General features: G+C 42.1%; 1 protein-coding gene and 1 pseudogene across 10 annotated transcripts in view; one reads left to right on the top strand and one right to left on the bottom strand.

Moving 5' to 3' along the window:
- The window catches only part of CELF1 (CUGBP Elav-like family member 1), a 71,068-nt gene that overhangs the window by 45,497 nt on the left and 6,582 nt on the right, over positions 1-18,989 (top strand). For 5 of the 10 annotated variants that reach the window (XM_024748672.1, XM_024748681.1, XM_024748679.1 and 2 more), the window contains 11 exons: positions 4,349-4,536; positions 6,236-6,318; positions 6,688-6,736; positions 8,568-8,702; positions 9,239-9,318; positions 9,642-9,803; positions 12,242-12,317; positions 13,752-13,880; positions 14,604-14,717; positions 15,452-15,637; positions 18,461-18,604. In XM_024748672.1, coding sequence (XP_024604440.1) covers positions 4,349-4,536; positions 6,236-6,318; positions 6,688-6,736; positions 8,568-8,702; positions 9,239-9,318; positions 9,642-9,803; positions 12,242-12,317; positions 13,752-13,880; positions 14,604-14,717; positions 15,452-15,637; positions 18,461-18,604 — 1,346 coding nt within the window. The remainder of the gene's footprint in view (positions 1-4,348; positions 4,537-6,235; positions 6,319-6,687; positions 6,737-8,567; positions 8,703-9,238; positions 9,319-9,641; positions 9,804-12,241; positions 12,318-13,751; positions 13,881-14,603; positions 14,718-15,451; positions 15,638-18,460; positions 18,605-18,989) is intronic. The other 5 variants (XM_024748677.1, XM_024748674.1, XM_024748678.1 and 2 more) reach the window with 5 other exon arrangements.
- LOC112402543 (uncharacterized) lies at positions 16,346-16,458 on the bottom strand (annotated as a pseudogene).

Genomic DNA, 18,989 nt, shown 5'->3' on the forward strand with positions numbered 1-18,989 from the left:
TTTCATCCCAAAAAAGAAACCCTATACCCATGAGTAATCATTCCCTCCCTTTCTCCCTACCCCTAATCCCCATTCCTAGGCAACCACTAACCTACTTTCTGCGTCTATAGATTTGCCTATTCATTTCACATAAATAGAATCACACAATATGTAGCCTTTTGTGATTGGCTTCTTTCACTTAGCATAATGTTTTCAAGCTTCATCTATATTGTAGCATGACTCCTATTATCTCTTGCCACTGCCCTTTCATCTTGTCAGCTTAACTCGTGCTGTCCCGAGTTGCAGCTTTTCCTCTTCCAACTTCATCACTGACTGCCTGTTTCTGTTAACCCATTCTAGATTCTGTAGTGCAGTCCTGTGCAATAGAACTTTCTGTGATGTTAAAAATATTCTTCTGGGAATTCCCTGCTGGTCCAGTGGTTAGGACTCTGGGCTTTCACTGCTGAAGGCCTGGGTTCAGTCCCTGGTCAGGGAACTAAGATCCCCACAAGCCATGTGGCTAGAAAAAAAAGAAAAAGAAAAAAAAACCTTGTGTCTCTGCTGTCCTATGCAGTAGACACTGGTCATATGTGGCTAGTGCAATCGAGAAACTGGATTTTTAAAATTAAATTTAAATAGTCACCTGTGGCTAGTGTCTATTGTCTTGCTCAGTGTAGATATAGAGGATCTTGATTAGCCAGGCCTATCTTTCTGTTTTAAGCATAGGCCACAGTCTTAGGTTTCCAGCAAGCCAGTGAATCAGCTTGTTGGGTTAAGATCCACCTCCTGGTCTAGTCATCTGGGGCCAAGGAATGGGAAAGAAGTAGGATAGAACATTAACTGCCCTCTGAGCTGGGCCTGGTGCTGGGAAGTTTTGAAAGGAGGAAGAGAAGAGAGGATTTAAGAGTTTTAAATGGAAGTGTGCTTTGAAAATAAAGCTCTTTGTTTTCTCTCCCCTGTCTCTTCCAAATTGGTTGTTTCATTTTCCTATGGCATGTTCCATCGAGAATCAGGTAGACAAGGCAGCCTCTGGTCCTGATCTCTCATTCTTAATGATTCGCCAGTTGCTGGGTCAGAAACATAAAAAGAAGTGGGTTGGTGTCATGCCTCTCCCCTAAAATACTTGCTGCCTTCTCATCTCCCTTCTTCCCTCACTGCTGCAGGCCATGCTTTTCCTCTCTTCCATCCTACTCCCAGGTTAATACTTCACTGAAGTACTGTCAGGACTTCCACAGAAGATAAGAATTTCCACAGACTTGTCCCTTAGGAATGACAGGGACAGTATAGGTACTTCTCCAGGGGCTGCTGAATTCATTGGTTCTTGAGTGAACATAATAAATGTATGTAATTTATGATCACTGACTCTGAGGAGCTCTCCATCAATGGGGGGGTAAGGCACAAATTTGAGAATGTGTCCAGTGATACGTAGACTGAATGCCATACCCGGATGTTGTGGGATCCTTGGCATATCACACTGGCAGTCTTGTCCCCAGGTGACTCTTTTATGCAGTGGTTACTTGTAAGGACAACATGCTTACTGGAAGTATGTGTGGAAGGTTCAGAATGGAAGAGCATTGTTGCTCATCTCTTCAGACACAATAACAGTTTATGAGAAAGTTTGTGACTGCTTATTACATATACATAGGTACACATGTGGTTGCTTTTCTCTTTTTTATCTCTCGCTGATATTGGCACTAACTGTGTCTTCATGTGCTCCAAAGAAATACCCCATGTTTTCCTTATTCACTGATATATACCACATCTAACACAGTGCTTGGCCTCTATAAATAAGAGCTCAGTGCATAACTCCAGTTGCATGATGTCCACTGCACCTTGAGCCTGGCCTGATCATTTACTGTGCCCTAGAAGTGCGTCTTAAACTGGTGAAGGACCATGTCCTGTCTCTCCCGCCACCTAGCTTGTTAAATACAATATGATAATTTCATAGAAAAAATAATGAGGTGTAAGCTTGCATTTTGCGTATCTTTTTAAGATTCGATTGAACATATGTAAAATTATGCAGTGTGATTGCTGTAAAAGTTTCTAATGGTTAAGTTTGAAGATTGCCCCTGGTCCTTGGGGGATTCTTCTGGCTTTTGAATTGGTATACACGGCAGGAAAGGGTGATTCATGGAGTAGGTGGACATGAAGAAATGGAGAGGGATTTGGAGAGTAAAGAGAGAAAGGAAAGGCACTTGTCTGGAATGCTGAGTCTCCACTGAACTTTTGGGTAAATCACAATTCACATATATTGACTGTGTTTATGCTTTTGCACTAAACAGTGATATATTTAGTTTAGAAACAGCACACGAATACAGAACGAAGGGACAAATTGAGCGCGGTTGCCTCCAGTGTAATACAAACTAATAAACTCCAGCCTCTTTTCAGAAATAACTGTCTGCCTCCTTTATAGTCAAAACATTCTAAGCACCATTTATTTGGGTTCTATGTTAACCCTCCCTAGAATAGAAATGTGATTAAACTTAGCGACATTTTAATAAAATACTGAAACTGGTAATTAAAGTTGTTGGGAATGGGTTGTAGGGAATGACTCCCATTTTTCACTAGTCATAAGACTTTTTAAAAAAAATTCATGGTAGAATGATTTCTGTTAGAATGCTGGGATTAAGCTTCTAGAAGCAGCCATATTTGTGCAACAACTTACCATACATGGTTTTAAATTAATAAAGGAAAACCAATAAAACAATGTATTCCAAAATACTTAAAAAAAGAGTAGGTTCATCTTGTGACAGTCAAACAATCATAGGAGATAATATCTGCTCTTCAATTTGTGAGCCCTCTGTGTGCACAGCATTCATTTTTATCAAGGGTAGTTGCTTAAATGGGGGAATTGTTGAGAACAAGAAGTTCTTCCCATCCCACATCTGAGTAATTACTTTGAATCAGGCACCATACCAGGTGTGGCTATAAGAATGAATAGGAAATAAAACAGTTTCTGCCTTCAAGGAGCTCTCAGTCTTGGGAGAGGTAGACAGAGCCGGATTATGCTAAAATGTGTTAAACACTACAGTGAAGTTGGAAATTTAGTACTAGTTGAGTCCTGATGAAATTGACGAGTTAACCTGAAAGAGTATGAGGAACCTTCACAGACGTAGCAGCAAGGGTTGATCTGTATGACATTTGTCTTAAAGCTTTTGATGTTTAGTTAGTGCTAGATTCAGCACAGGTGACATGAGAATAGCCCTGTATTCAGTTACAAGAGATTTAGGAATTTAACAGAGGTTGAACTACTGGATTCAGCATTCTCAAGGATCTTCAAATACTATTCAAAGGATAGCAGTGGTGAAAAAACGATTGTTTTTCCTTTAAAGAAAAGTGGCATTTTATTTGGGATTGAATATTAGAACATGGCACATTGGAACATGATGATATGATGTCTGGATTTAGCAAACACTAACAAAAGTTAAACATGCTATTTGGAATTTAAGTTGTTATTGGTTTGGATACATGCTAAGAATAAGATCATGAAAGGTGGTAGGAGAAGGACTTTGATTCATTTTGAGTGGAAACATTTACAGTGCAGGAGTTCCCCATGGTTCTTGGCAGTGGCAGGGGTAGGAATGAAGGTATTTAAGTAGGAGTGTTACAGGTTTGATGTGATGGGATTGGAGGAGTTTGTGGACATTATAATGGTTACAGTTGGTAAGGGAATTAACTGATAAAATCTTGGAGAAATAGCAGTAAATTGGATAACTTAGAAACAAAAAACCCTAGAGTGATGACATCATTGTTTTTGTTTATATAACAGTCATTTGTGAAAGTTTAAGAGGCAAAGCTTTGTTTTGATTTGGGGGCTCACTCAAGAGCATCAGGATTATGCATGAGACAGCAACATCCAAAGGCTAACATTCTAGTCAGTTCTTAGCTTAGGCCTTGGAAATCATGTGCTTCTGCTCTAACATCTACTGAAAGCAAACTTTTCACCCATCATCATGTAGATTGAGAATCCTGAATCTTATCCATAAGCAGTAGTTCTTTGTGATTTTATGGACATTTTAAAAAGTTTTATTAGCTGTGCTTAAAAATGATTAAAATTTGCTTTAGGAACTTTACTTCTTAAGTTCTTCGGAGACTTCTCTAGATAGACAAGGAATGACTGACACTCAATTCCTTAGTTAAAGCCCAGGGTGTCCTAATCAGAATGGTGACTTTAGTTTGGGAATCTAATGGAAGGGGTGGCGTAGTGAGGGAGGACCAGGGAACTCTGGTAAATTGAATGGAAGTAGTGAAAGGAAGTAGAATTTTTTCCCCCTACTTTATCAGGAAGTAGTTGAGACCTTTAAGGAAAAGAAGATTCTCTAGGAAGCAACATGAATACGTAATAGAAGTTTTATTTTATTTTACGCAGCTCAAAGAAAATGAACGGCACCCTGGACCACCCAGACCAACCAGATCTTGATGCTATCAAGATGTTTGTGGGCCAGGTTCCAAGGACCTGGTCAGAGAAGGACTTGAGGGAACTGTTTGAACAGTATGGTGCTGTCTACGAAATCAACGTCCTAAGGGATAGGAGCCAAAACCCTCCTCAGAGCAAAGGTAAAGGGCTTTGACTTTTATATGTATTTTCAGTCATGTGCATGCTCTCTCTCATTGCCAGAATGCTCTTGTGGTCATATAGGGGGGGAAAAACCTGTCATTTTGTTGTAGCTATATCTCTGAGTCCAAACACATTTAATGGCTTAAAAGTAAAAGCTTAAGGTGACATCACGAGGATAATTTGTAAATTGGATCTTGGGCAGTCCTTTTTGAGATCTGTAAATTCAAGAGACAGACTCATGTGAGTGTCTCATTTGATCTTGAGAGTGGAATGACAAAAATAAAGTTGAAGTAAACCAACCACATAGGTTTTCTTTAGTATTTTGGCTAGAGTAAGTGGAAAGAGAAAGACTGTCCAGGTACCCGTGGGTTTCTGTTAGTGTTACAGAGGCCTTCTGGGATGGCTTAGCAACTAGGAGCAACTTGTTTGTAGGTGACCTGTTATAGCCTACAAAATGTACAGGAGGGCTTCCCTGGTGGTGCAGTGGTTGAGAGTCCGCCTGCCGATGCCCTGGTCCAGGAGGATCCCACATGCCACGGAGCGGCTGGGCCTGTGAGCCATGGCTGCTGAGCCTGCGTGTCCAGAGCCTGTGCTCTGCCACAGGAGAGGCCACAACAGTGAGGGGCCCGCGTACCACAAATAAATGAATGAATGAATGAATGAAAGAAAAGGAGAAGAAAGGCAAGCTGCTTCCAGAAATACCCAGCGGAGTGGAAGTTTTATAGGCCTGATAGTAGATAAGCTGTTAGCTTTGCCCCATACCACATAGACATACACTTGTTTTCCCAAACGACCTATTTCAGAGTAATTTTCTGTGAAAGCTGTTCTACGGTGCAGATGTACGCAAGCATGATTTTATGTTTGAAACCATCTTAATAGCAGAGGACCTAGAAGCTGAAGAATTATTTTCTCTTTGTGGCATAGTTAACCAAAAATAAAGTATTATAGTTTCTGAAAATGACTGTCAATATAATATGCAGTAATTTAAAATCTTAATTGCAGGGTGATTTTGAAAGAAATCTATACCATATCTTATGGGACTATGGACTATGGACAAGACATACTTGCCCCCTCCGATCCCCAGTAAAGATACAGAGCACAAAATCTCCAGATCTCCTCAGTCAAGTGCCATGTGCTGTTAGACATGTGATTATATTTGATGAAAACCAAGAGTCCAAAAAAAGATATTGAGGTCCTTGCTCTTAAGTCATTTTATAATTTAATAAATGATAATTATGTTTGAGGCATATGGTAGAAATTGGCTACAGTGTAAAGCTTGTTCTGAGAAAGAAAGATTTGTAGACTACAGGCTGCAGGAGTGCAAGTCCTCTGTCTGTCTGGTTTGTAGCTCAGTCTTCTTGCCCAGCACACTACCTGGTGCTGCAAGAAGGGCAGGTTGAATGGCATGGTGCTGTGACCTTTGTAAGAAAAGTCATCTTTCCCAACGAAGTTATAAGAGCAGTTAAAGAAGAATTTTAATAAAACCAGGAGACTATAGTAATGAAGAAAATGATAGGGAATCTTCCCCGCCCCCCGCTAGGTTTTCTCCATCTCCCTCCCTCCACCCCACCCCACCCCAATTTTAATAAACCCAGCCCTCTCTTTTAATTTTCAATATATAGCTGGAGGAGGGAGTGCTCTAGGAATTATCTGCTTTCGAAGGACTGGCTTGATTTCCTGAAGTGTTGTTTATTGCAGGGTGCTGTTTTGTTACATTTTACACCCGAAAAGCTGCATTAGAAGCTCAGAATGCTCTTCACAACATGAAGGTCCTCCCAGGGGTAAGAAAGCTCCTACTAGTAAGTGGAACTGTGGTGGTTTTGACATATGGAACATACTTATACATTTCAGGCACACACTGAAAACCATTTGGGGAAAAGGGTGACTGCCACAGGAATTGATGTAAAGGAGGACATAAAGGGAATGTTTCAAAGAAGATAGGCTGAAAGTAATTCTCTTTCAACCAAGAGAATTTTGACTTGTTGACTCACATTCTATTTTGATATTTTGTGGAGGGGAAATAATGAGGCAGGCGAGAGTTCAGAGACAACTCTTAAGGTCAGTTTTGGTATTTCCTGTAGAGTCTTCATTTATGTTTCTGAATTCCTTTGGTGTGTTCACTAGTAATATTCATGTGTTTTCCTTTTTAGATGCATCATCCTATACAGATGAAACCTGCCGACAGTGAGAAGAACAATGGTAAGCAAGTATATAAAGCCCTCCCCGTATAAGGTTTCTTCTTGTGTATTTGCTCTTCTCATGGCATTTGGATTTTATTTTGCTGTAATTAATCTTTTGAGATATAATTGACATGGTAGTTTCAGTTGTACAAAATAATGGTTCAATATTTGTATATATTGCAAAACAACACTACAGTAAGTCTAGTTAACATCTGTCGTTACAAAAAAATTTTTTTCTTGTGATGAGAACTTTTAAGATCTACTTTCTTAGCAACTTTTAAACATGCAGTACAGGGCTTCCCTGGTGGGGCACAGTGGTTAAGAATCCGCCTGCTAATGCAGGGGACACGGGTTCGAGCCCTGGTCCGGGAAGATCCCACATGCCACAGCGCAATTAAGCCCGTGTGCCACAACTACTGAGCCTGTACTTAGAGCCCTCGAGCCACAACTACTAAAGCCCACGTACCTGGAGCCTGTGCTCCTCAACAAGAGAAGCCACTGCAATGAGAAGCCCGCGCACCACAATGAAGAGTAGCCCCCGCTCGCCGCAACTAGAGAAAGCCCACACACAGCAACGAAGACCCAACACAACCAAAAATAAATGAATAAATAAATAAGTTTATTTATTTTATTTTTTTTGCGGTACGCGGGCCTCTCAGCGCTGTGGCCTCTCCCGTTGCGGAGCACAGGCTCCTGACGCGCAGGCTCAGCGGCTCCGCGGCATGTGGGATCTTCCCGGACCGGGGCACGAACCCGTGTCCCCTGCATCAGCAGGCGGACTCTCAACCACTGCGCCACCAGGGAAGCCCCCACTGCCCATTTTTAAATCAAGTTGTTTTTCTTTCACTGTTGAGTTCTTCAAGTTCTTTATACATTTTAGATATTAACTCCTTATCAGACACATGATTTGCAAATACTTTCTCCTATTGAGTAGGTTGCCTTTTTTTTGTTGTTGACGATTTTTTGGGTTTTTTTTGCTGTACAGAAGGTTTTTAGTTTGATATAGCCCTACTTGTTTATTTTTTGCTTTTGTTGCCTTTGCTTTTGGTGTCAAATCCAAAAAAATCATCGCCAAGACCCATGCGAAGGAGCTTACCAAGCCTTATGGTTTCAGGTCTTGCGTTCAGTTAATCCATTACTTACTCAGAATTAATGCATTTTGAGTTAATTTTTGTTTATGGTGCAAGGTAGTGAATCAGTGCTGTAAATAATCTGTCATCTAAATTGTCTGTCCTTTTCTTTAAAATGGCAAATAAGTCAGATAGAGTTGACAGGGAAATATTACAAGAACATTTTAGAGTGAACTGGAATGCCTTTGATCAACGTAATTTCTTTTGAACTGGAGTGAAATGGGGAACTGAACAAATTAGGAAGGAAAACTTAGTCCTCAAGAGAATAACCAGAAAATGAAAGTGGACAGTTACATTCACTGAGATGTGTGTTCTGTTTCTCTTGTCATATCAATTAAGTATGAAACGTCGTCCTTCTTTGGTACAATAGTATTGCTAATGAGAGCAAACTTTGCTAAGTGCTAGGCAAGATGCTGAGTACTTGGCATTTAATACTTACAGCTACCTTTGAGGTAAACTCAGTTATCTCTATTAATCACATGAGGAAGCAGGTACAGAATGGTTAAGTAACTTTCACAAGATCATGAAGCTACTATATTTCGTCTAAATGGTTCCAATTATAATTTTAAGATACCATCGATTGTAAGAGTAGGTGCTAAATTATGGGGGAAAAAATGTGTATCTTAAAATCGGTGAAATCTGGTATAAAGGCACAGAGCTCTGTGCTGCACTACCTCTTGTAGTAGTAATGTTCAAGCCTTTTGTTTTTTACTGTCTTAGCAGTGGAAGACAGGAAGCTGTTTATTGGTATGATATCCAAGAAGTGCACTGAAAATGACATCCGAGTCATGTTCTCTTCATTCGGACAGATTGAAGAATGCCGGATATTGAGGGGACCTGATGGCCTGAGCCGAGGTGGGTACATTTTTAGCCTTTAAAAGTACTCATCTTAAATTTGGAGTCTCTTTTTAATTGGATCAGTGGAAACCAGTGATCTCTAGCCAACATGGCACTGTCATGATGGAGAGGGTTGGGTTTGGTGTTGTATATTTAGGTCCCGCCACAACAACTATCAGTTGATCCCAATTCCCTCAAGGAGTCTGCATTCTGCACTTAAGTGTCATGTATTAAAATTCTCTGCTTCAGTCCTTGGAGAGGTTCTCCATGCCAAAACGGAAACACTTCTTTCACAAGAGAAGCTAGAGAATATGATTCCTCCTTTATCCCTCAAGCACTTTTTCCCCTGTGTGCATCCCTGGTTTCTCATTAAAGCACGTATGACTCTTTCATAACATATCTGTATTCTCCACTGGATTATGAACCCCTGAAGGCAGGAACCACGTCTGTATTGCTAGCGTGGTACTTGGGCACACAGTAGGTGCTCAGTAAGTGTAAGTCAGATAAATAATTAAACAAATGAATGGATGAGTTATTGATTCTTCTCTTACCAGGTTGTGCGTTTGTGACCTTCACAACAAGAGCCATGGCACAGACAGCTATCAAGGCAATGCACCAAGCACAGACCATGGAGGTAGGGGCAGATGAATGAAAGGGGGAAGTTCCTTGGACTGAGAGCGGTAGGACAATTGACAGTCGAAGCCCAGTAGCATGTATAGCATTTGATTGCCCTAAAAGTTAAGAAGGCCAGACATCTTTAAATTAAAAACTGGTGCTTTCTTTAAAATTAGCATATTGGAACTAAACTGAATTATGTCTTGCCACTTGTGTCTATCAGGAAGAGAATCATTTGACAGTGAATGAAATTAGAATGCAGCCTGTGCATCACTAGAAAGGAGGATTTTTCCCTTCACCCAGAATGAGGATTTTGACCCTTTGATTTTGGTGTTTTCATAGGGCTGCTCTTCCCCCATGGTGGTAAAATTTGCTGATACACAGAAGGACAAAGAGCAGAAGAGAATGGCCCAGCAGCTCCAGCAGCAGATGCAGCAGATCAGCGCAGCATCTGTGTGGGGAAACCTTGCTGGTCTAAATACTCTTGGACCCCAGTATTTAGCAGTGAGTCTTTGTGGTTTGCTTTCTGCAGGCTGTGCAAGCTCCCAGCTGTTTCTTCTGCTGCTGTCCCTAGCTAACATACATAATGGCAGTCACAACTTTTAGCATATCAAAATTTTACATAAAAATTCAGGCAATGAAATGTTCTTTGTCACATTAGTCTTGTGTGCACGCACACTCTCTCTCTCTCATCGTGCATCTTTGGTTATATCTTGAACTTCTGCTCAAATTACAGTGAAATCCTAATTTTCTAATAAAAAAATTTAGGAACATCTCATATGTCCGTGCCCCCAAGAAAAAAAATTCCTGAGGAAATCTTAGCTACCAAATATTCTTTCTCCGTATCTCTTTCTAGTAGATTGTAGAGGGCATCCTTAAAATCCTTACTAAGTCTTCCCTGTAGAGTATGATATAAATGTTTCCACTGACTGAGAGATCAAGAGATTAACATGGACATTATTAAATGAGTATTACAGGTGTATATTTGAGTTCACTAAATAGTAAATAGGTTTCCTTTGATTTCTCTCTTGTTGTGTTTGAGTCATCGAATCCAGAAGACGGGCAGGCTCCAATTGGTTAGATTTATTAGATCTGCAATGTATATTACGGGGGATTATCACTGCTTTAACCCTTAAAAGAATTGCAGATAGCACAAGACACTTAAAACTGTCTCATCTTTGAATCAGAAAGAACAAGTCGTCTGTGAAGTTACCAAGGAAGGAAAATAAATGGTGAAACTACTAGATTAGTATGGATAGTTAGAAATATATACATAGAAATATAGTCATTCACTCCTCATCCTTTAAAATATTATTTTATATGGAAACAGAAGAAAGGCAATGTTTTCTGTCCCCCAGTACTAGGTTTTGGCTAATTTGATGCCCTCTGGTTTCCATGTTTTTAAAATGTTAGAAGAAATCCCAGTTTACCCTCACTAGTAATTCTGTGAAGTCAAAAAGTATAGATGGTTGTTATATTCCTACAAATTAAATTGTTTCTCGGCGCTAGAACATTGCTTGTAAGTTGAGAAAATTCAGAGAGATTCTAGGTCTTCTGCCAAAATGATAATGCCTTGAAAATTATCTCCATGATGTGCATTTGCTTTTGGAGAGTTTTGGAGCCATCTTTTAGGGAAGACTCCCCATTTTGTTGTCATTGCCACATCTAGCAAGCACATGATGGTGTATGTTGAGAGCTGTGGTCTCTTCATTTCAGTTAGATGTGATCCCCGCCCTAAGAGCTCTTCTCATTTAGGGAGGAAGTGAAGTGCCAAGTACAATATGCACAGTCCACCAGTTGGGACTGAACTCGTTGCCCAAAGTATTTAAGAAGACAGAAATGAAGACATGTGAGTGCTAATGGACTGTGAAAGTGATAGTACATCATCATTAATTATGAGGTACTGGAATATGTGGACTTAGAACTAGAGCAAGTAGTTCTTAATCTTTGAGGTAGCAGACCCCTTTCAGAAGCTGGTAAATATTCTATGTATGGACACTTTTTCATTCTGCCTCTGGAGGTTTGTGGACTTGCTGAAACACTTGTGGAATAGAGAGATTCCTGATGACAGAGGAACCAGGTCAGATGTTTATGGGAATGAATAACAGATTGAATAAAGAGTCCAGAAACCAGAATACCATCTGTTGATAAGGAACAGTGATTGGGTTTGAATGGAACAAAAGGTTTCAGCAGGTTGGTTAGATGAGGGTTGTAGTTTGCTAAGGTACACAGTAAGGTCATGGAGGTCATAAGCTCATGGACAGGTCCTCTTGTTTTATTTGTTATGGAACAACCATTGAAAGAGAATGTACGCTGAACGGATATGGACTGATCCAGCAATCACTTGGTCATCTGCAACAGTGAGATGAATGGGGCTAGATGAATGTGTAGCATTCTAGTTATGACAAGATTGATCTAGTCACAGGTTCATTGTGGCCGGTAAAGGATGACTCCAAGAAATACTCTGAAATGGTCAGGTTTGGTATTTTAAATAGTTGCGTGAAGCAGAAATTAGGTCTCCAGGTGGGAACAAGTTACAAAATAAGATGTGTGGACCTAACAAAGGAGAATTTGGGAGAGGAACTAGAAATGGCAGTCACTAATATGCAGACACTCCTCTAAGTGGACTACATGGCTGCTTGAGTTGAGTTTAGTTCTCTCCTCTACCTCTCTCCTCTGCTGTGCTGCGTTCTGTTGCCAGGGACTCGAGCTTGGCTTTGTACTCAACAAACACAACTGTCTTCTGGGCCAGGGCTTTAGCTGTGTTGTGTTGTCCTGTGCTGTCATAAGCCTTATGTTTTTGTTGTGTTGGCTTGGGTTCTTGTCTTCAACTTTCTTCTCTGGGGGCCTCTGCACTCTCGCTTTGCTGTGCTGTAGAGTTACCCCAGATGCAGAACCAGCCCTCACTCTCACTCTTGTTCTGTTTTTGGTGTAATGTCTAGCTTTATTTGCAGCTCCTTCAGCAGACTGCCTCCTCTGGGAACCTCAACACCCTGAGCAGCCTCCACCCAATGGGAGGTAAGTGTTCCACTGCTACGGAGGAGCAGCAGCAGCCAAGCCAGCAGACCCGCTGACAACAGTCTGAGGGTTTTCTACCGTTTGTGCAGAAAAAGATTGTTTTCCCACTCATTACATAAACCTGACCTAAGATGAACCTCCTAGGATTCAGCTACCTTGTCTGTAGAAGGTGGCTCTTTTAGCTGTTGATACCATACTGCTCTGCAGTTGTCTGCTGCTCCCTACCCCCTTAAGTCTCTGTTAAGGAGGAAGATGGAAAAGAGCTGTTAGCATCTGCAGACTATCTGCAGCTACTTTGATAAGGAGAAAATTGCAGGAATTCTTTATTTCCACAATAAAGTGACTTTTTCAGTGACTCTGAGGAAAAGTCTAAGATGGCTTCTATGTGCGTGGCTTTCCGTGAAGCTGCTAGAACCCAGGCAGTTACTGTCTTACACATGTTATTTCTTAAGTGAATTACCTTTTTTGGTGTTAACATGCATAGAAAACTTAATTACCAAATACCTGAGTTTATAACAAAAGGAGGCTCCACAGACAAACCCTGAGGCAGGGGCTGTCAGGAAAGTTAAGGAAGCAGGGAGGGGACCATTCCAGAGCTGCCTGCCTCTGCCCTGCTGCAGCGAGATAGGGCTAGGCAGGTGCATCTGAGGAAGGGATGATCTTAGGAAAACTGCAGTGGTTCATTTTTGTCCCAGGGACTTAAAGTTTGCTGTGTTTTCAAAAAGTTGCTAGATTGTAAATCTGTGTTGTAGCCTTTTTATTCTTATTAATTCTCCACCCTCACCCATCTGCCTTTCCATTAGCTAGTAAAAAGTTTGCCACACATTGTCAGTGCAGTTCAGATTTCTTGCTCTGCTTATACCTGTGTTGCCTAGGTTCTACTTGGAAGTCTTTTCCTCAGTGTTTTTTCTCTCTTCTTTTTCTGATAATTAATCTACTATTCAGGTGGTGGTTTTTTCTTTGTTCTCTCTACTATTGCTGTTTTCACGTGTATCCCCCTGTCATCTCCTCCATTGCCTTCTGGATCTCTACTACATTTTCTGTGTTTTCACCTCCATTGCAGAGAACAGATCCCCTGTAAAGTGTGAGTGAGGGGTTCAGATGCAGACTCGTTCTCTTCCACAGGGTTTGGCATTGCTCTCTTAGATACCGGGCTCCATGGTAGAACACAGAATCCACCCCTCTTTTCTGGTTTCCTAATTGCCCATCCATTTGGGCTGGCATGCTATTGGATTAGACATCTATTATCTGAGGAAATGTTCAGTTTCTGAATGAGTTGAGCGAGACCTGAATCTTTTTGGAGCTCTGTAGTATTGCCTGTATCTGGAACAGTTCCTCTTTGGGACCAGCCTTCTGCTAGTGTGCACGGTCATTGCTGGAGTGGATATGAGGCACCCGTACCTGTTGGCTGATCTCTTGCTTTGGATGTTGCAGGGTTAAATGCAATGCAGTTACAGAATTTGGCTGCCCTGGCTGCTGCAGCTAGTGCAGCTCAGAACACACCAAGTGGTACCAATGCTCTCACTACATCCAGCAGTCCCCTCAGCGTACTCACCAGTTCAGGTAAGCATGTATAATAGGGGCCACTGTGCCCTTGTGTGCCTTGGGCAGAATCCCAAGAGAGGAGTATGTCATTCTGGAGAGTAGTTAACACCCATTTCCAAAGGGGTCAGATCATGAACAGTAAATTTTCAAATGTCATTCTTTTTTTAAATTAATTAATTTATTTTTGGCTGTGTTGGGTCTTTGTTGCTGCACTCCAGCTTTCTCTAGTTGCGGTGAGCGGGGGCTACTCTTCATTGCGGTGCACAGGCCTCTCATTAAGGTGGCTTCTCTTGTTGTGGAGCACGGGCTCCAGGTGCGCAGGCTTCAGTAGTTGTGGCACACGGGCTCAGTAGTTGTGGCTCGTGGGCTTTAGAGCACAGGCTCAGTAGTTGTGGCTCACGGGCTTAGTTGCTCCGCGGCATGTGGGATCTTCCCAGACCAGGGCTCAAACCCATGTGCCCTGAATTGACAGGTGGATTCTTAACCGCTGCACCACTAGGGAAGCCCTCAAATGTCATCTTCTGACTTAAGAGAAATCTCATAGTTTTTAGTTGGTTGTAATCATCACTTGCTTCTATGTCCTGCAGGGACAGTTATCAAAATCAATAGCTGGGGGGGAAAATCAGTAACTGAAAAACCTCTTTATAAAGAGAATACTTGAGTAACATAACTTGTGCTTTGGTTCCTGTTGACCTGAGAAGGTAAGTGTTGGTCTGAGTTTAACTCATGGATGTCTGACAGCAGGGTCCTCACCCAGCTCCAGCAGCAGCAGCTCTGTCAATCCCATCGCCTCCCTTGGAGCCCTACAGACACTAGCTGGAGCAACAGCAGGCCTCAACGTCAGCTCTTTGGCAGGTGAGGGCCAGTCCCTGAATGTCATCGAGCCATTCTTTGTGCAGATAGCACATTTTAAACAACTCTGGTAGGGGTGCTGTTAGAATGAATGATTGGGGTGGCCCAGTGAAGTTAGAAATGATCATGGGAGTTTGAGTCAGACCTGAGTTAAATCCCATCTCTGCCCCTTAACTACCTGTAACTTAAGACCACCTCTCTAAGATCATTTTCTCATCTATGAAGTGGGAGTAGAATACTTTGAGGGTTATTAAGTTAAATGAGAACATAGGTAAAGTGCTGAGCACATTACTTAGTACTGTGGCAACTAGTACATGCTCAATAAATGTTAGCAGCTATTTTGATGATAGGATTTGCCCACATCTTGTCATAGACTATATGTATCCCTTTTAGTCCCCAGTCCTGGGACTCTTATTTTGCCACATTCCAGCTCTTTGTGAGAAAATGGCAGCAAAGCCAAAGAAAAATATGGGGCAAGTCGTATAAGTGGTATCACTTCTCGCACAGGTTGGAAGAAGATAATGGGGAGAGCCGCGCCTGGGTGTGGCATTTTTAAATGTCCCCATTAGACACAAGGCCTGGTGAGTGTCCTAAAATCTGACCAGTCAGAGGAATATTCCTCCTCAGGGAGAAGCTAAGGAGATGAAAGGGCGTACTTTGGAGTTTGTCTTTGGCATCGCTTGAGCCTTTCCAATCTGTTAATCCTGCTCTTCCCCCCACCCTCACCCCCAACCAAGGGATGGCTGCTTTAAATGGTGGGCTGGGCAGCAGTGGCCTTTCTAATGGCACTGGGAGCACCATGGAGGCCCTCACGCAGGCCTACTCGGGGATCCAGCAATATGCTGCAGCGGCGCTCCCCACTCTGTACAACCAGAACTTGTTGACACAGCAGAGTATCGGTGCTGCTGGAAGCCAGAAGGAAGGTGAGTGCCCAGGGAAACTGGAGTCAGGGACAGGGGTGGGTGCTCCATCTGACCAGCACTGAAAAGCAAGGCAAAGCCCCGGAGAGCCATGTAGGTGGTCAGGCCAACACTTCTCTCTTTTTTTTTTTAAACACTTCTCTTTGGCAGTGTCAAGGGTAGACTGAGAAACTGTGATCTGCTTTCTGGATGTGGCTCAGGTCAGAACCTCTGTATTCTCTCCTGAGATGGGGCTGCAGTTTTTAGATGAAGAAACATATTGGCTTTATTGTGTCTGACACCATTTGGCAGTCTGCAGTCTGTTTTTTTGTTTGTTTTTTGTTTTTTACTGGGATATAGTTGCTTTACAATGTTGTGCTAGCTCCTGCTGCACAGCAAAGTGAACCAGCCATATGTAAACACATATCCCCTCCCTCGTGGATTTCCCTCCCATCCAGGTCACCACAGAGCACCAAGTAGAGTTCCCTGTGCTGTACAGCAGGTCCTCACTAGTTACCTTGTTTCATACCAAGCGGCGTACATATGTCAATCCGAATCTCCCATTTCATGCCACACCCCCGCCCCGCCCCTCCCCACCGTGTCCTCACATTTGTTCTCTACATTTTGTCTCTATTTCTGCTTTGCAAATCGGTTCATCTGTACCATTTTTCTAGATTCCACATATATGTGTTGATACACGGTATTTGTTTTTCTCTTTCCGGCTTACTTCACAAAAATATGGAACACTTCACGAATTTGGAATTTGCGTCCCATCCTTGCCCAGGGGGCATGCTAATCTTCTCTTTATCATTCCAGTTTTAGTATATGTATTGCCGAAGCAGCACGGGCAGTCTGTTTTTGTTAGGAAGTCTTCTCTGTGGATTATAAATCTGTCAGAGGTTATCTTCTGTCTAGGTGTCCCTTATAGCTCTGTCGTTTGGCATTTTCCTCACTTTCTGATCTATGCTTTTCCTAATGAGGACAAACTGAAGGGTGATGAGACAGGAAGAGTTATGGTCCAGGGGTTGATGGAGTGGGAAGTATGTGCTTTGACATAAATGGTATTAATTCAGGAGAGGCTTTTTAAGCAGAAAGAGGCCTGAAAGTGGTTTGTATGAATAGAAGGTGCTGCCAACATCTCTGTGCTCATATATGACTGGGTTTTCTTAACCAGGAGCTGGCAAGATTTAAGCACTAATGTAGGAAATAGACAAGTATCCTCTCTTGCTTTAGCAGCAAGGAGCCTTGGTGCAGTGCATCCTTACCGGCTCTGAATTGGACATTTATGTGCCCTAGGATGTGGTAGTGGGGGAACTGATGGAACTCTGGAGATACACAGTAAGCAGAAGCATGAGGTGTTCCAAATGGTGCTCTGAAGAATGATGAGCAGGAAGGAGGAATAGAGAGTGCCAGAAAGATAGCATTTTATAGAGAGAAGGAGGTCTCTCTAAGTTGATGTTTAAGTAAAGACCTGAAGGAAGGAAGGAAGCCATGCATATATCTAGAGGAAGAAGAGTAATGGGGCAGAGGAACAGCAAGTGCAGAGACCCTGAGGCAGCAGTGTTCTGTATGTGTTTGACAACAGCAGGGAGGCCAGGTTGGCTGGAGACTGGCTGGACTGCGATTGTAATAAAACTCTGTTTTGAAGATGTGCTACATATATACAATGGGATATTACTCAGCCATAAAAAATGAAATAATGCCATTTGTAGCAACATGGATGGACCTAGAGATTATCATGCTAAGTGAAGTAAGTGAGGCAGAGAAAGACAAGTATCATATGATATCACTTATATGTGGAATCTAAAAAAATGGTACAAATGAACTTATTTACAAAACAGAAAGAGTCATAGATGTAGAAAACAAACTTTATGGTTACCAGGGGGAAAGGGGGTGGGGAGGGATAATTTGGGAGATTGTGATTGACATATACATACTATATATAAAATGGATAACTAATAAGGACCTACTGTACGTACAGCACAGGGAACTCTACTCAGTACTCTGTAATGACCTAATGGGAAAAGAATCTAAAAAAGAGCAGATATATGTGAATGTATATATATAACTGATTCACTTTGCTGTACAGCAGAAACTAACACAACATTGTAAATCAACTATACTCCAATAAAATTGTTTTAAAAAAACACCTCTTCTTTGGCCAGGAAATCACTGAGTGTAAATGGTTGAAGAGGAAAGCATATTCTAGTTTTGAGCTTAGTTGTTTATCATAGGCACATTTTAAAAATATGTTTTTACTGAGGCACAATTTACATATGGTAAAATTCACCCTTTTGGGAATATAGCTCTGTGAGCTCTGACGAACACACGTAGTCACGTAACTGCTGCCACAGATGTAGAACATTTCTGTCACCCCTAGAAATTCCCTCATGTCTCTTTATAGTAGGTCCCTGCCCCACCTGCCTCTGGCAGTTACCAATCTCTTTGCTGTCCCTATTGTTTCTAGGCACAATTTTGAAACCTGTTTTATTTATAATCTCTACCTCCTTTTCTGTTGTTCCTCTACAACCCTGTAGTCTCTGGTTTTATTGCACCACACGCAAATCTGCCTACTTACTGTCCCAGCACACCATCCTCCCACAAGGTCGAATTCTGACCTTTGTCAATGAGACAGAGATTGAGAATGGTGAACGGGAAAGAGGGCAGGAACCTGTTTCAGCGATCACCCTTCAGCCCCCTGCCTTGCATTTAGAGAGTCTGTTTAGTTCTCCGGGTGAATTTCTGTTGGTTGGGATGCTGTGAGTTCTGACACAGGTGGAAATGAGAGTCGGTGCAGGGGATGAGTGTGCTTGCCACTGACCTGTTCAATCAATGGGGATTTTGAAGGTCCAGAAGGAGCCAATCTGTTCATCTACCACCTGCCCCAGGAGTTTGGAGACCAGGACCTGCTGCAGATGTTCATGCCCTTTGGGAATGTCGTGTCTGCCAAGGTTTTCATAGACAAGCAGACAAACCTGAGCAAGTGCTTTGGTACGTTGGTGTTTCTTCTGGTGTCGGGAGAGCTAAGCACGTTCACCAGTTAGAAAGGGGGAGGAGGGGCTGAGAGCAGAGAAAGGGGGAGAAGGGGCTGATAGCAGGAGAGCTGCGTTTGAGTTTGTAGTTTAACTTAGCCTCTGGCAGGTTACATTGCCTCGTTTTGAGCCTCAGTGTTTTCATTTCTGTAGTGGGAATGATGATTTGTACCCACACTGTCACTCCAGAGGTAAAAATAATGTATGGAAAATGGCTTGGCCAAAAAAACTTTAAGGTACTGTGTAGATGTCAACTGCTGCTGTTAGGAACCTGATTTATTTCATGTGATATAATTTCAAGAATTCTTGTTCCTGCTGAGAAAAATTGGGATTTGAGACTAAGC

The sequence above is a fragment of the Neophocaena asiaeorientalis genome, unplaced genomic scaffold, assembly GCF_003031525.2.
Source record: "Neophocaena asiaeorientalis asiaeorientalis breed wild unplaced genomic scaffold, Neophocaena_asiaeorientalis_V1.1 scaffold43, whole genome shotgun sequence".
Lineage (NCBI taxonomy): Eukaryota > Metazoa > Chordata > Mammalia > Artiodactyla > Phocoenidae > Neophocaena > Neophocaena asiaeorientalis.